Source organism: Passer montanus, unplaced genomic scaffold (genome assembly GCF_014805655.1).
Source record: "Passer montanus isolate IOZ18808 unplaced genomic scaffold, ASM1480565v1 scaffold2, whole genome shotgun sequence".
NCBI lineage: Eukaryota > Metazoa > Chordata > Aves > Passeriformes > Passeridae > Passer > Passer montanus.
The window spans coordinates 3,122,110-3,136,568 of NW_024366591.1; the positions used below are offsets into that span (position 1 = coordinate 3,122,110).

At 41.0% G+C, this 14,459-nt stretch overlaps 1 protein-coding gene and 1 long non-coding RNA gene across 6 annotated transcripts in view; one reads left to right on the forward strand and one right to left on the reverse strand.

Annotated features, from left to right (window-relative positions):
- PLEKHA7 (pleckstrin homology domain containing A7) overlaps positions 1-368 on the reverse strand; it is a 149,072-nt gene extending 148,704 nt beyond the window's left edge. For 3 of the 5 annotated variants that reach the window (XM_039707168.1, XM_039707166.1, XM_039707162.1), the window contains exons 1-2: positions 276-358; positions 111-187 (exon numbers count right to left, since the gene is read on the reverse strand). In XM_039707168.1, the coding sequence (XP_039563102.1) occupies positions 111-187; positions 276-358 (160 nt within the window). Of the gene's footprint in view, positions 1-110; positions 188-275 lie in introns of all 5 variants that reach the window. The other 2 variants (XM_039707165.1, XM_039707164.1) reach the window with 1 other exon arrangement.
- On the forward strand, positions 13-13,305 carry LOC120501230. Its single transcript, XR_005627244.1, has 3 exons — positions 13-327; positions 2,850-3,252; positions 6,939-13,305. It is a non-coding gene; the product is annotated as an uncharacterized LOC120501230 (long non-coding RNA).
- The last annotated feature ends 1,154 nt before the right edge of the window (positions 13,306-14,459 follow it).

The window sequence follows — 14,459 nt, forward strand, 5'->3', positions numbered from 1 at the left end:
ACGGGGAAAAAGAGAGAGAGAGAGCGGGAAGGAGGGGTGAGAACTTCGCCCCGGAGCCTCCCGGCCGCGGGGCGGGGGCGAGGAGGGGGCGCAGCGCCGCGGGCACCCACCTGAGCGGATCATGTGGCCGGAGTTGACGGGCTCGCCGGTGCGCGGATGCAGCCAAGTGGTGGTGCGGGTCAGGTCGCTGCGAGGGAGAAGCGGAAAACATGCACCTGTTAGCCAGGGCGGCGGGGCCGCGCTGCCCCCGCGCCCCTCCCGCGGCTCCCCCTTACTCGATGAAGAAGACGCGCCCGTCCCTGCAGACGCCGTAGGACCAGTGCTCAGGTAGAGTGTCCCGCCCCACCGCCGCCGCCATGTTCGCCGTGCGCCCCTGACTACAACAGGCAGGAGGGTAACGCGACAGAGCCCGCTCGGTGCATCCCAGTGGGGCTGGGCTGCCTCCCAGTCAGACCAAAACCATTCCTGGTGCTGGTGTGTGTGTGGGGGTGCTCCAGCCAGAGTTAAGTGCTCCAGTCACTCAGAATGTGGTGATGGGACGAGCAAGGGGCGGTGTGCCCTGCAGCAGAGCCCGTAGGTCTCTTGCTCTCATCCTGCTGGCAGCCAGCAGAGCGAGGATGGATGCCAGGTACGGAGTCCTGGCCAGTGCCTCGGCTTGGCCGGAGTGCGAGTTGCAGCAGGACTGACAGAGCCAAGGGGCTCAGGGTGCAGAAATGCCTCTTTCAATGAGGACAGCAGTGGCGGAGCCAAGCACGGCTCTGTGGGGTTCTTGCTGTTCTGATACTGGAGAAGACAGAGGGATCAAAAAGGCAGGAAATGGGACATTCGCAGGCTTGGCGTGAAAGGAGAGTGTTGAACGGGAAAGACAGGCTGCAAAGAGGGGTGGGAAAGGGTGAGTCTGACTGGGGTCAGGTTAGTAAAGAAAAACAGAGGAGACCAACTGAGGACACGGCTGTGGAGAAGGAGAACGTCAGCATGCAGTAGGAGAGTGTAAGAGGGCAGAGTGCTGCAGTACAGGGAAAATGATAACGTTTGCTTTTCCTTCTAAATAACCAAAATAAATCATCAGAAGAAAGTAGGAGGCAAAAAAAGCAGCATCAGACAGGAGAGAGAGAGCTTTGCTTTATTTCACATCAGTTTCAGACAACATTGCAGGTCTGGTGCATCAGCATGGCTTTGTGTAGACTTCCCTTTTTGACCACTGCTGGAGAAGATACTATACTGTGTATATACACTAAATATACACAGTGTACTTGTGTCATCAAACAACCAGGAATGGTCATTACTGTGGCACACATTGCACACTAACTGATAATCTCATCTTCCAACAATCCACAGAACTTTAGTTTATCCACAGTTATAAAGCAGGAGGGAGTATCTTGAAGCCCTTCATCCTAAGTCAGAGTTTTGATTAAAACTTCTAATACTAAAACTCCCCTGCTGCTTTTTTTTTTTTAATCCTTACTGGGTTTCCATGGCAAAGTTTTGGGGGGAGACTGCACAGTGGCTTCTATCAGAAGCTGCCAGAAGCTTCCCTAATATCCAACAGAGGCAATGCCATCCAGCTCCAGGGTTGACTCAATGCTGGCCAATGTATTGGATGAGGGATTTTAAAAGGGAGAAAAGTTAGCATGAATTGGGACCAGAGAGTGGGTGAGAAGATGTGAGAGGAACAGCCCTGCATGCACCAAGGTCAGTGCAGAAGGAGAGGGAGGTGTTCCAGGCACAGGAGCTGAGATTCTCCTGCAGCCTGTGGTGCAGCCCATGGAGATCCACAGGGATGCAGAGATCCACCTGCAGCCCATGGACTCCACTCCAGAGCAAGTGGATGCCTGAGGGAGGCTGTGATCCCATGGGTTGCCCGTGCTGGAGCAGGGACCTGCAACCCAGGGAGAGAGGAGCCCATGGTGGAGGACGATTGCTGGCAGGAGTTGTGACCCTGCGAGGGACCCACACTGGAGCAGCCTCTTCCTGAAGGAAGGACCACACCCCATGGAAGGGACCTGCACTGCAGCAGCACATGCAGCCCACAGGAAGAGACTTAGTTGGAGAAGTTGATGGAGAACTGTCTTCCAGGGAAGGGACCTGGAGAAGTGTGAGGAGTCCTCCCCATGAGGAGGAGGAGTGTCAGAAATATGTAATGAACTGACCAACAACCTCCATTCCCCATCCCTCTCTGCTACTGAGAATCAAGAATAAAATTGGAAGAATGGGGGGTAGGAGAAGGTGTTTTTAAGATTTGATTTTATTTCTCAATATACTATTCTGATAGATTGTTAATAAACTAAATTAATTTCCCCAAGTTGAGTCTCTTGCCCATGACAGTAACTGGTGAGGGATCTCTCCCACAAGCCTTTCATTATATTTTCTGTCCTCTGACCATTTGGGGAGGGGGAGTCACAGAGCAGCTTTGGTGGGCACCTGATATCAGTGTCAACCCACCACAGAAGCCCTAACAATTCTGAGTCATTCTGGTTAGGTATGAGTTGCCACAGAACTTGCAATAATGTCAGTCCTAGTGCAATTCCAGAGGCAATAAAATACAAGTTACTTAGTGTCATTGCATATTTAGGTCTGTGCAGAAGGGATTAAGACCAGCTCTTGCTCTGGAGTCAACACATTGCTGTTATGCTCTGGAGCAAATCTTCTGTGCTCCATCAGCTGCAAGAACTCATTCCATTTAGCTTCTAACTCCACCATGACAAAATAGGCTTATCCACCTCAAATGAATAGTAACTTCATTGAACAAGCATTATTGGGGTTTTGATTTCAGGTCCTAAAAGCATCTGTACTTTGTCAAACTAAATGTCTGTTTAGGCTAATATTCTGTCTGCCTCTTGTCCCAACAGGAGCAGGTGCCAGAAAAGTGCAGGAGCCAGACAGTCACAGGCAGCTCCCCAGCTTCTTTCCTGAGCTCCAGTACCTACATCCAGGGCTTGCCTGCAGAGCCTGAGGGCTCAGAAAGCTCTTGCTCAAGGTCTTGTTTCCATCTCTAACCCCTAATGGATCTTTTCAGTGAAGCTGTCCAGACTAGAACCCACATAACTTCTATCACCCAGCAGCAGCAGTGTTCCTAATGCTCATCTTACCTGAGCTGTGTATGAAGAATCACCTTCTTTTGCTTGGGGTGAACCCAGATCTCATTTCATTTATTTTCTTCAGTTCTTGCAATGAAAGAGACTGGGGTCACCAGTGCAACCTCCTGCAGTGTCTGCATTGATCTTAGACCAGGTGGCCCAAGCCTTTGTCCGGGTAAGGATGTGAAAATACTCCAAGGACAGAAATTCAACAGCCTCTCTTAGCAACTAGTTCCCGTGTGCCTGTGGTGAAAATACTTCCATTATATCAAGTTAGAAACTCCCTGCTTCAATTTCTCACCGCTGTCATATGACCAGATCTTGAGTTGATGCATCATGGTGCCTGAGGCATTAGCACATTATCACATTACAGAAAAGTGCATTACTGAAAAAGCATATTTTCTGACTGTAACTTGCAGAGCTCTATTCCAAAATTAAGATCAAGATGAAAACTTAGTCTAGATTCATGAAAGTTCACAAGCTGACTTGTGTTTGCCTCATCAGGATGTAGGTTTGTGATTTAGAGCCCTGGAGGAAGAATGCCTTCAGGCATCATTCATTAATAAGATTACCAGATTCTTCTGGGTTTTTTTGTTCTTTTTTTGTTTTGTTTTTTTCTAGGCTCTAGTTCCAGTCCTCCCTGGCTGATATCAGACATTTTTCTATTACCTATCATTCATTGCACTCTAGAGGCACTGTCTGGAAGAAGCTATTTGGGGTAAAATTAGGACTTTAAGGCGACAATATCAGGAACTCAGCTAAAGGAAGTGAAATATGGTCTTCAACAAGGGTCTAATAAAAGCTAGGCTATTTGAGGCTCCCTTTGTAGATAACTGGGTAATTCAAGGAGGCATCATGAGGTCCCTGAATACTCCAAGTTTGAACCCGCATTTGACAGCTTTATAGGAATGTGTCACTAATGTTACTTGCTCTGTCTGCCTCCTCTGGGAACACTTTTTTTGATGACTTCTTTAAATTGGGAGAGCAGCGATACATTTTAAAGAATGCCAAAAGTGTCTGTACTTTCATTGAAACAGAGAATCACAGAATGATTTGGGCTGGAAGGGATCTTAAAGATCACCTCCTTCCAATCTCCCTGGGGAACAGGGACACCTTTCTCTAGACCAGGTTGCCCACAGTCCCATCCAGCCTGGCCTTGAACGCTGCCAGGGATGGAGTATCCACAGCTTCTCTGGGCAACCTGTGCCAGTGACTCAGCACCCTCACAGTAAAGAATTTAATCCTAATATATATTCCAGACCTGTTCTCTTTCAGTATAAAATGCCCTTTTCCTACCACTACATGCCCTTGCATTTTCCAGAATAAAGTCCATGACTATGGACACTCTTTCTACCTCATCCCTTTCTTTCCAGCCCTTGCCCTGACAAGCCAGCTTCACCCTGGCAGTGGCAACATCCAAATACTCTCATGTCCTCTTTTTTCCACTTCCATTACACACACCCCCACCCCTTGCACCATTCAGGTGTGCATGTTTCCCTGCACTTTTTCAACCCTTCATATGCCAGAACTTTTCAACAAAACATGGCGTAGAAATCTGCAAATAATGCTGAAGACACTATATGAGAATCACCATCAAAAAAAAAAGGTATAATTTCCTTCAGTCACAATTAGATCCAGTGTCTAGAAGGTTAGAGAATCACAGCTGGATTTCAGTATGGTGTGTACTCTAATGATCTATTTCCTATTTTTCAGAGAATTCAATACAATTGATTTTGATGATCTTAGAGGGCAAAAGCTGCTGCTATTTCAGGAAGCTTAAATGAGGTACAATGCATAGAAAAGCCTGCTAGTTATGACTTTTTCATCCTGACCTGTATGTTTTATAAAGCATAAGCACGACTTTTAAAAGGTGTGAGGCCAGACAGAGGCAGAGCATTTGCAGAGTAATGAATCTGAATTATTAAATCCTGGTTAAGAAAGCTTATAAGCCATAATGCAAACCTTGTATTATGCCCTTTAGCTGCAAAACATGTATTATGCCTTTTAGCATGATTTTCCAGCTCTGCTTGGAACAGCTGAGAATTAAAATCATGAAAGGTTTCATGGTGAGACGGATTAATTTGCAAGACAATTTCAGAGCAGTTCATTGTCTGATTATACTGAAATATAGGTTGTGCAACCACTTTGTTCTTCAGCATTGTGCAGTGTGATTCCCTTTTAGCAGTGGTAAGTGCTTAAGACACCAGAAATTAATACATTGATTCTTAGAGGTAGAAGAATGTATTAATCAGACAATAGGGGATATAGGGAAGAGATCTTGGAGACTTGAGGCAAATCCACATTCCTGGAAAATTTCCAATGCCGTTACTCTAAAACTGCAACACTTTTTCAGATTATGGAAGAACTACACTAAGGAATCACTGTGGTATAGTTGTTCAAATTAGAAAACAACTTCAGCTGCTGGATTCTCAGACAGCATGGGGAAAAGCCGTCTCAGGGGAACAGTACCAACAGAACTCATCAATTTGAAAAAGAAAATGGCCACACATAGCTAGAGCCAGTGTCAGGCTGTAGGATGAAGAAGCACTTAATGAAATAGATTGAGAAGACTTTTTTCCAGTCTGAAGTCTTAAGATAGTTGAAAACATTAAGGGGACAAATTAAAAAGATTCAAGTCCAAGACCAAACATTACCTTAGTGGGTAGGGAAAGCAAACAAGATAACAAAAAGATTACTAATGTATTATTTTGAAACTAAAATATAGTTGATGAGATTTAATACATACCAATGAATTTTATTCCTTGTTCATCCATGTCAGAGTGAGTAGAAAACAGCTTGTTTTATGCCAAGATAAATTTGAAGATATAGACATAGAAATTTTCTCAAATGTAATGAGCAGTAAAGCAGCCTGAGTAGGAATATCATGGTATTTCCCTTATCACCAATTTCTAAAGGCTGGCTAATGACAAAATTTCGGTCAGGGAAATTCTAAGTATACTTATTTTGTCTCAGATCAGGAGCTATGAAAAGATGATCTCACAGGATCCATTTTAGTCTATATTTCTATGAAAAGATGCTAGTTTAAAATGTTATGATTTTTAGAAATAGATGGACATCAAAAATTGTTATCAGCTGATAGGTACTAAAGAGCACCTTTATTGAGTGGTTATCTAGTTGACAGGAAGAATTCAGGACAACCTCTTGAATTTAAAGAGTTCTGTTATTTAGAAGGAGAGGAAGGACAATCCCTGATACAGTTAGGAAAGATAAGCAACTTGCACAATGGTACTACTGATGACATGACTAAATATAGAGCACATACTTGTTCCTGATCTGGAGTGTTTTCTGTTGAACCACACAACCTACAGAAGCCAGGAGAGCTAGACAGAAGGAAAGGCTGCAAGAGGAACAAAATATGTACAAAAATTTGGCACACCATCTGCAAGACATCACCCATTTCCAGCCTAAGTACTTTCCAGGACAGAATTAATATATATATTAGTACACTGCCAAATAAATCTTGTGCAGAACAGAAAAGGTATTGTCACCAATAGATTGTGTTTTACCTTTTTATACGTGCTGACATTAAATGAAACATCATTTACACTTTATATACAGGGCAGTTTGTGCTGTGGGGAAAGTGATGGCAAATTTTAGACAAAGTGAGATTTTTGGAGCCTATTTTTCTTGCAATAGACTGAGAAGTTTCCCTAAATTTCTACGGGACTTGTGTCAGGCAACAGAATTCTAAGAGCACCAAAAGATAAATATAGCTAGTAAAATAAGAAAGATTAAATAATGGTAAATCTATTGTTGAAGGAACTCCAAATACGGAAAAAGGAATTATTCATTTTCCTGGCCACTGGAAAGAATATAAACAAGTTCAAATTGTATCCACAGTTCCTTTGAGGAAGATATGGAGCATGACATTGTACAAGAATAGTTTGGAGGCTCACTGTCTCCCTGTGCAGCAGGATCTGACTGGAGACTGCACACAGGCACCAGCCCAGACCGTGACACTGCTGAGCAAGACAGATGGGAAAATGACATTGAGAAGGCAATGCTGGTGCTGCATAACAAATCCAAACTTCTCCTTCCAAAACATGCTGAACTCTGCTACGAGTGAAAAAAAGGGTCATTATCTTTAGCTAAAAGGTTTTCTTTTCCAAACCACCGTTGGTTTTCAAAAGTGTGTTCTCGCTGAAAGTATCCTTTGTGAAATCCAGAAGATATCTTCAAAATAATTCTGTTTTCCTCACAAATGTCCTTCGTGTTTAAAGACATCCTACTGATTTACCTTCTAGATGCAAACATGTGAGTATATCTAATTACCTCTCTCTCACCTGAATATCTATTTGCCCAAATGAATTATATTCATAGAATCGAGTTATGTATGTCCCCTGAAATGCACAAAAATGCACACAAAAGCAAAAATGAATGAATGCATTCCCTAATTACTGTCAATTTACAATTTCCTGTCACATAAGCTTTATGATTACTATATTTAACATAGTCACATCTCCTCTTCATTTTCTCTCTTTTGCATTTCACAAAGTCTCAGTAATTTACATACCCAGCACCTAGAATGCACACACTAGGACTTTGATTTGGTAATCAAAAATTAAGCTAAATAACAATAATTTTGTCATGACAAGTCTTATCATTCTATACAGTGGTGGCAATAGTTAAATGTCTGCACAGTGCTCAAGTTATCTGTAGAAGGGAGAAATACAAAAGAACAATTATGTGCCAAAGTCATGGGATCATTTCCAGAAATTTAACTTACATTTTGTAATGAACACTTGAGGGTATTTTTCTTTTTTTTTTTTTCTTGGCAAAGGACACTGTAAGCCTGGCAGCACTGAGAAACCCTCAGTTCTTCAATACTGATGTACCTGTGACTATCAACATTTGGTTTGTTATAAAGCAGACACTCGAAGTCAATTCCATATTTATGAACACAAACAGACTCCCTGTCATCCCATGACATCTGTGTATGAAGAGATCCTTTTTTAAGAAAAGGGACAAAAAAGCAAAGACAAACATCACAGATCCTTAAGACTAAAATCTTCCAAATTTTAAATCAAACTGTTCAATTCTCTGATGTTTCCTTAGGAATTATGCTTTTGATTTCTTTCCCCCGTATGAGATACCTCACTCTAGTCCCATCAAAGCATTTTTCCCCAGTTTGGAATCTACCATTCCATGACTGGTATTACTCTTTTTCTAGTCCTTTTGGCAACTGCCATTTTTTGCAACTACACATCATAGTTAGGGCAAGCAGAGTGTCACATATTCCAAACAATTGTCACAAGGACCTTTTTTCCCAAAGAAATTTAAGGCCTCTGAATTCACTTTCCAGGCTCCTCCCCAAGGTTGCTCTCCATCTGCTTTGGAAGACCCAACACTTCACCCTGGAGTGCCCACAGTAGTAATAGAAACTAACCTGTTCAACAGGATGTTTTCAAATTTGAGTATATCAAAGATAAAACAGATTTTCACCTCATTTTTCTTAATAGACCCGTGAATATCTTGCTGCCACTCTGTAGATCACTCAGCACACCTCTGTGCATGCTAACAGCAATCCCCACACAAGGCTCCAGACAAGATTCCATTTTAGCATCTTCTGCCCTACCTCTCCAGAGATGGTACTTTCTCAGCACACATGGAACTTTCCAAGGTCTCAGTCCTCTTCCTGAATAAGCTTTTACCAGGCAGAACAATCTCTTCCCATTGTGGTTTCCCAAATCCTTTTTCCAAGATCCCTTTGCAAAAGAATCTAAGATATTGATTATCTGCTTGGCTCCAGAAGGAGGTAGCTGAGGGTTAATCATTCTCCCTCATTTTTCTGGCAACATGGAGTGTACATACCTCATCACAGCTTTCCAATATCCCACTTCTCTCCAGTTTCTTCCTGCTTTTTGTTACAATCCCAGCACATGTGCCTTCTTGACAATCCTCCACGTCTGTTTTTGTCTCTTCCTATGCTTGGGCTCAGGTCCTTCCATGGTTTTCATTCCATGGTCTCCTGCTACACACCTGAACCCCTTCAGCACTTTTTGCTTCAATGATTTGCAAGAGCAATCAGTTTCCAAAGGCAATGTGATAAACCATCTATATGTGAGCATGACACAACCAGTAGCTATAGTAACAGGAAGGCTTTAAACAAAACTGGAAAAAAAAATCTGAGGGATATCTCTCAACTGTTCCTCCATCCCCAACTATTGCACAGTTCCATAAATGTCCTCCTGTGTTCCTTTGCCTGATTGTATCTCCACCTAGCCCAAAACACAGTGAGATAAAAATAAAACTTTATTTTGCTTGGCTTAAGGAGGAAAAACATATAAATAATCACACACAACAAAACTAGGAAAAGGTTGTCTCTTTCCCCCCCACACACACACAAAAAAAGAAGAAAAATATATCTGTAAGTTGCAAATCCAAGACAGGCAGAATTGTCACTATCCCAGCAGTAAGGCCACGTGTTGATACCTGTGACCCATCTCGCTGTCACATGGAGCTGGAGAGCAATTTCTGACAGTGCAGAACAGCACAGGTAATTTAAAAAAACAAGTACAAGAAAAAGAACATTCTGCAGGTTCTTGAGCAGAACTCTTGAATCTAACTGTGCTGAGCCAAGGTAATAAAGAAAATGCTTTTTTTTCTAATTGTCATATATTTTTCATTCCCTAGAGCCTGTGTAGGTGGACTTCCACAGAAAAAAGAGTCAGGGCCTCAGCTCACTTGACCACTCAAAAGGTCAGCAAGGTCAGCAAAAAATTGTTCAGTAATTTTACACACTTGTACCTGTGTCACACCTTTTCATTCCTGTGTGTTAGAATGTGAATGTCAAAATAGATAAACAATACAGAGTTAATTCATTCTGAAAAACTTCATTATTTTATATAGATTGAAAGAAACTAAACCATCTTCATTTACTGCAGTATTACCCTCCAAAAATTTCTCTTTCTTATTTGACCCTTCCTTTCTTGAGGGAGTAGGACTATTCCATATATCTTTTAAATACATACAAATGTGTTGCTCTTCTCAATATCACTCACTTGAAATAGATTTCCTTTTAATCAGTGAAGTAAGCAGCCAAGGAAATCAAGAGAGAGAATTATGTATTTCAGTAAGGAATAGCCTGATACTTATCAAACTGGAATGTTATTATACCTGATTCAATTTTACACATTGAGATCTCTCCATTGTTATTGATTAATGGTTAAAGCTCTCTAAGGTTGCTATACAACACTGTTATAAATAACTTATATTATTTAGATACATAATGGATGTGATCTCTACAAATGATGAATTATATCCCCCTTCTTAATTACAGCATCCTCTGAAATCTAATTTAAATAGTAGCTAAGCAGATTAAATTCAAAAGCAAGAACAACTGTAAGGCAGTTTGCAACATGATAAATTTATGGGGTTTTCCTCTCAGTGCTGTAGAGTTTTGCCACAGAATGTTTTATAAAGTATCATCTTTCTCAATACCTTATTAGATCACTGTAATCTGGATTTACATATTGATTCATTCACTTTCAATGTCAATCAAGACATGAAAATTTAATAAAAACAACTCTAATTGCTCCTCGGAGACTTAGCAATAATTACTCCCATATCGTATCAGTGAGGCAGACGTCTTTAACATGTTCTGGTTTTCAAGCATAACAATTGCACGTTTCTTTGGGCACTGCAGACTCCTCAAATCAGCGTTTCACTCACTGAGATGTTGAAGGCTGCCTTAACAACATATCACATAGGGGCTACAGTTGATAAAATTGAAACTGTATTCTGTCAACAATAATTATGTGGGTGTTTTGCTCATTTCCTGCCATAGCTGTCCCATGGCAACAGTGTGAAAACAGCGCTCATTTTTTAAACACAAATGACTGCTTTGATGACACATTTCTGGCTCAGGTTTGGCGAAGGCATGGTGAAAACAAAGACTTTTTTGAGAAAATATCACAACTGCTTCTATTATATGCAAATCTGTAGGGAATGTGCTAATTCCCGAGTGGCAGCTTTGCTGTAGTAGTGGCAGAAGTGGCCCGAGGCATTTCCAGACTGACAAGAAGCCAGCATTTGCACTTCTGGCCATTCTCTCCACCCTCGGTGAATTTCACAACGAATACCTCAACCGAAGGGCATTATTCCACTTAACCCTGCCTTTGGGGTTGAGGCAAAGCAGATAAAATCACGCTAAAATTCCACATTTTATCACAATTATATCCATCTGGAGTGCTGAGAAAACAGCTGGTGGTATTGATGATTTTGCCATATAAACTCTGGTACATAGTTATTTTGGTGCATGGGAAATCAGCTTTGCAATTTTCAGTTTTAACTGTTTTGAGAATATTTACTTTTCTAAGATTATTTTATGGCTTGTGAACCAAGAAGAATAGGTATTGTACAGACAGTTCATAAAGCTGTTATAAGATGAATTAGGATATTGCAGGTCTTACCCTTGGCTCTGTGAACATCTAAGCTCTGATGTAATAAGAGCTGATGGCAGGATCAAGTGCACCTATGATTTCAGCCTTACAAATATCAGCTTCACAGAGAAAAGTAGTAAAAATGATACCATTATGGTTATTTTTTTCCTATTATGAGCACCCCGACTAAACTTGTTTCATTTAAATTGATACTAACGCAATGAGAAACATCTGGAGATTAACAAAGTGGACCAGATTCAGGCTGGATTTTTAGAAGGAACCATTTAATAACCCACCATATGTCCCTGGGAGCATCCTTTCTTTTCATTTTAACACTCTAAAGGGATTTTAAGAACAAAATGTAAAATCTATAGATACATGTATTTAAGATAAATCTGTGATACAATTTGGACAGTTTTTGCACTAGGGGAAAGGAACACAACTCAGAGTAAGGCAACACATATTGTCAAGCTGTAAATTGGAGTATTAACAAAGCCCTGTGTGCCTGGAATGTCCAGAGTGAATCTTACACTAGCCACATATCAATTGTCTTTTGTATTGTCACATGGATGTAAAGGAAACCCGGAGTGTTTGCTATCAGCATCTGATTAACCACTGAATTCTAACTATAGTTTGGGAACAAAGAACAATTTTATTTGATGCCAGCCATTGTCTGTGGCAGGGAAACAGCACAGTTTCCATTAGAGGAGGATGAATTTTAATTCTGATAAGATGTGGGGATGAAATGCTAACTTAAGCCAAATGAATATTCAAATAGGAAAGTGAAAATAGGTGTCAAGGACTTGCTGCACTTAAGTCCTGGGTTACATGAAAACTGTACACCATTCAACAAAACAACAAGGTTTCTAATGATTACTTTCCCCATATAATTTATTCATCTATTCCAGAGCAGTGTTTCAGGGCTTAATGAGTATTTGTAAAGCTCTGACTGAAATGCACTCTCAAAATGCAAAACATTAGACCATTTACAATGAATGAAGTAGTGTAGATTACTGGTTCAGAAAAGCCACTGCAGCTCATCAACATGTGCATTTGAAGGGTGTTTTACTTCACCAGGCTCCTGTTCACAGTCCTGTGCAGTTGAAAGGCTAAGTGTGCTTCCTTCCCACTGAATCCATTCTGATGGCCAGGGACAAAGGAAAAGTTTAGGAACTTTTTCTCTTCTCTTCTTTCACCCCATGTCACCCATATTTTCCCCATATGAGGCAATCTATCATGACATCTCAAAGAACTACTCAGAGAATAAACAAGATGAAGTAGCAATAGAATGGTCTGGGTTGGAAGGGACCTTAAAGACCATCTCATTCCAACCCTCCCACCGTGGGCAGGGACACCCCAGATAGGTGAAACTCTCATCCAACCTGACCTTGAACACTTCCAGGGATGGGACATCCACAACTTTCCTGTTCCAGTGCCTCACCACCTTCACTGGGAAGAACTGAAGTCACCTCTAGTTCCTTGCATGGCCATGTTTCTTCCTGGAAGATCAGCTTTCTGAACCAGAAATGCAGAGATTTCTCAGAGCTTCCTGACAGTCTCTGGTACAGCAGATCCTATGAGCACACATGGTAAACAGGATGATCTCATGCTTCCATGTGCTGTCTGCTTGTTGATGTGATTCTCCTGCCCATCCTTACAGTGCCATTGCACCCATTACAGATGCTGTATGCTCTTTAAACTAGATAAATGTCTATAGAAAAAAAGAAATTTTCAAATGTTAATTTTCTTAAACTGTATTTTTTTTTCTTCTCTGTACACTGTGATAGTTGCTTTATTGCTGTTAATAAAATCTCATGTAACACTAATGATGGTAAAGAGTAGTCCCAGTAATTCTAGAGGAAATCCAAGACTTCATAAGATCAGATTTTAATAGGAAAAGGGAAAGATCAGGCAAAATAAAGATTCTGGGATTAAGTAATCCTTCTTTCCACATTAACTAACTGTTGTCCAGACACTTTAATTCTACATCATGCTGTGCACAATAAATGAGAAGTCAGGAAAGGCAAAATTTTGGCTTTTAATATCTCACACCTTTCTGTCCACTAGTTCATCTCCCCCATACATGTCAATGGTGGTTATTTCTACTTTCTTACTTCCCTCATACACGGCCTCTGCTGCATCTTTGGACAGAGGGGAGGGTATAGTTTATGTTTATATGCATCAATGCCAATGTACAAACAAAAATCAAGCTGTCAGTGGTTCATGGCAGCCTCCTGGGCAGAGAAGAACACACATTATTGTTACATTCTTTTTATTAAATTAGCCAGCTTGAAAGTTTAATTTCAGTTTTCCTCATTAGCCAGGCATAGTAACTAGTTTGGCTGAAATATAATCTAATAAGGGGTCAGTGTGGGGACTGAAGGGAAAAAAAATTTAAAAGCAAAAAAAATTGCCCAGAAGAAACATGACTGAAATCCCAGATTATACCAATTTCCTCACCAATACTGTATATGCAGATAATATTTATAGAAACCAGCATCTCTCAGAAACAGGTATTAAGTTAATTAAAATGTGTTTTAGCCTAAGATTACATTTTATTAATTCCTGTTTGCAAGAAGGTCATGTCTAATGATTTCCTCTTGGAGTTACTGGTTTTAGCAATCAGACCATTAAAGATTTTGATTCTTGTTCTACTTGTGAAATTCTCAGATTCTTGCAAACACAAGTGCCAATTCCCTGATCTTTTGGTGTTCTTTTTAAGTTTTTGCCCCAGTGGGATTTTCTTCTTCTTGAGGGAAAACAGCTGCACATACAACGTCAGGTATTGTAATTAATTTTGCATCAGTGCAGAATGAAAGCCATGTGTTCAGATAACCAGGATACTCCAGCATTCCAAATACCCAGGATAAATTACTGTAACAGACCAATACTGTTCTCAATTGCATTATCACTGCATTCAATGCACAACTGCAATTGTGCTTTACAGCTGACACAAATATACAATTCCTTGTGAATAATT